Source organism: Canis lupus, chromosome 18 (genome assembly GCF_048164855.1).
Source record: "Canis lupus baileyi chromosome 18, mCanLup2.hap1, whole genome shotgun sequence".
NCBI classification, from domain to species: Eukaryota; Metazoa; Chordata; class Mammalia; order Carnivora; family Canidae; genus Canis; species Canis lupus.
Window position 1 is genome coordinate 58,172,154 of NC_132855.1, and position 2,469 is coordinate 58,174,622.

Genomic DNA, 2,469 nt, shown 5'->3' on the forward strand with positions numbered 1-2,469 from the left:
AATGGTTACCTTATTTGTAATCAAGTGGAGATTAAATTAAGTATGGATGACATTCAATGATATATGTGTCTCATGGAATAAGAGATCTCCTCTGAATACATGTGTCTCCATGGCACTTCACCATCATGGCTTCATCTTGTGTAAATTCCAAAAAAAAGGAGAAAATAGCACAATATCTGAAACTAGCATAACTTTTCTTATACTCCAGTTGTTATTAAGAGTTAAATTTAAAAAGGAAACATTGCATGTGTATTAGAAACCAAGGGAAGCTCCAGGGAAATTTTATTCCATTCAAGTCTACATAAATCAATCCATAGTAAACAGTCCTTTATACTCCTAAAAACATATAACAGATGATTTATTATATTTCTAAAGCTGTCTAGTTCATGGTGCTTATGTTGCTTTAAATGTTAACTCTGAGAATAGTGTCTCTTTCTAGGCAAAGATATTCTGAGTTACTTATTATATGTAAAAAGCTGGCATTGTTTCTGTACAGATTTTTTTTTAAAACAAAATGATACATAAAATCATAGGAATAAAGGATAAGTCACAAATTACTGCCTTCATATTAAAATTACTCTTTTGTAAAATAATGATTCAAAGCATCTCTAATGGAGAGCATGTGAACATCATGATTTTCAACTTTTTTTTTGTTCAAAAGATCAATTTCTACTTTTTCCATTTACACATCCACTTCTTCAGGAGTCTTTGCAGAGCATCCTTCACTTCTTTGTTCCTTAGGGTATAGATGAGAGGGTTCAACAATGGTGTGACTAAAGTGTAGAAGAAAGTGAATAACTTGCCATAATTTGAAGCAAAGTCATTCTTAGGGTCTGTATAAACCATGGCCACTGTCCCATAAAACATGAGGACCACAGTGAGATGAGAAGAACAGGTGGCAATGGCCTTCTGCCTTCCATCCTTGGATTGGATTTTACCTAAGGCTTGAGCTATGTAGCCATAAGAAGTCAGGATTAACCCCATTGGCACAATGGTGAAAAGGTCAGCAGAGATGGTCATTTGCCATTCAATGGCAGAGGTATTTCCACATGCCAGGCGTATGAAAGCAGGAACTTCACAAATAAAATCATCCAAATGGTGGTGGGTGTATAAAGGAAGTTGGAATGTGATGGGGGATTGGGTCACAGATTCCATCAATCCAGACATCCAGGCTATGAGCACCAGCTTCCAACAGAACTGATGATGCATGATGATTGTATAGTGCAGGGGCTGACAAATAGCTACATAGCGGTCAAATGCCATCACCACCAACATGACACCTTCTGTGGCACCAAGACAGAGCAACACAGAGAGTTGGATGACACAGCCTGTGTAGGTGATGCTCTTGTCTGGCCCCCACAAATTGTACAACATCTGGGGCACAGCAGTTGTAGTGAAGCAGAGATCCAAGAAAGAAAGATTGCTAAGAAAGAAGTACATGGGGGTGTAGAGATGAGGGTCCACATAAGAGAGCAAGATAATGGTTGAGTTGGAGAGGATGATCATGGTGTACAAGATGATCACAATCCAGAAGAGAATCATTTCTAGATGGGGCCATTCAGAGAAGCCCAGAAGTATAAAGCCAACTTGGAAACTGTTGTTTGTAATTCCTAGTGCTTTTGGCATTAGGGTGGGGACATAATTGTAAGTAAGATTTTGTGAATGAATTTTTAAAGAAAGCTGTACTACAAGCATTATTAGTTTTCCAGGGGGTTTTGGGTCATAGAACATATATGTGCTTTCCCATATATAATCAGCAATATTATACAATCTCTCTTCCATAATGTTGTGGCTTTTATACAAAAGGGATATTTGTAAGATACTGATGAGGAGAACAAAGGCAAGAGAAATGCGTGGAGGCAGAGAAAATTAAGGCCATTCCACTTTAAATTCAGCGTTATCACAAGTGCAGCCATCCCAGGCCCCTGTGAATAAGAGCTGAACTTTACCTTACTTCAGTTACAGGAAGAAAACAGCTTACAGTTTAACGTCCTAGAAAGCCCCATATTAGAATAAAAACAGAGCCCAAGCCAAGGGCAGGAAGTCCCTATTAGAATGAAAACAGAGTCCAAGCCAGTGGCAGGAAGCCCCTATTAAAATAAGAACAGAGCTCAATGCCCTTGAAGGCCCTATATCAAAATGTAAACAGAACTTGAAGAATTGCTCCAGCCCTTCTGGAGGTCCCTGAGAACAGCCCTTAAAACTAAGCTGAAACCCACCTGGGGGTCCACGTCTCTGCTCTGCTGTGTGGGTACACTTGGACCCAAGCTCGAGCTTGTAAATAAAAATAAACCCTCATGTGTTTGCATTGGTGTGGGCTCCTCGGTGGTTTCTCGGATTCACAATCTCGGGCACAACAAAATGTAGTTAAAATTAAATCTCCTTACGACTTACAGCTTGCTGATAAATACCTGAGGCATGCACACTATGACATTCTTCAAGGGACTCTTGGCTGCCTCAATGTTGATA

General features: G+C 39.4%; 1 protein-coding gene across 1 annotated transcript; it reads right to left on the bottom strand.

Annotated features, from left to right (window-relative positions):
* Window positions 1–275: 275 nt before the first annotated feature.
* LOC140609566 (olfactory receptor 2H1-like) lies at window positions 276–1,695 on the bottom strand. Its single transcript, XM_072784773.1, has one exon. The coding sequence runs from the start codon at window positions 1,693–1,695 to the stop codon at window positions 670–672; it is 1,026 nt and encodes a 341-aa protein (XP_072640874.1). The 3' UTR covers window positions 276–669.
* Window positions 1,696–2,469: the final 774 nt, after the last annotated feature.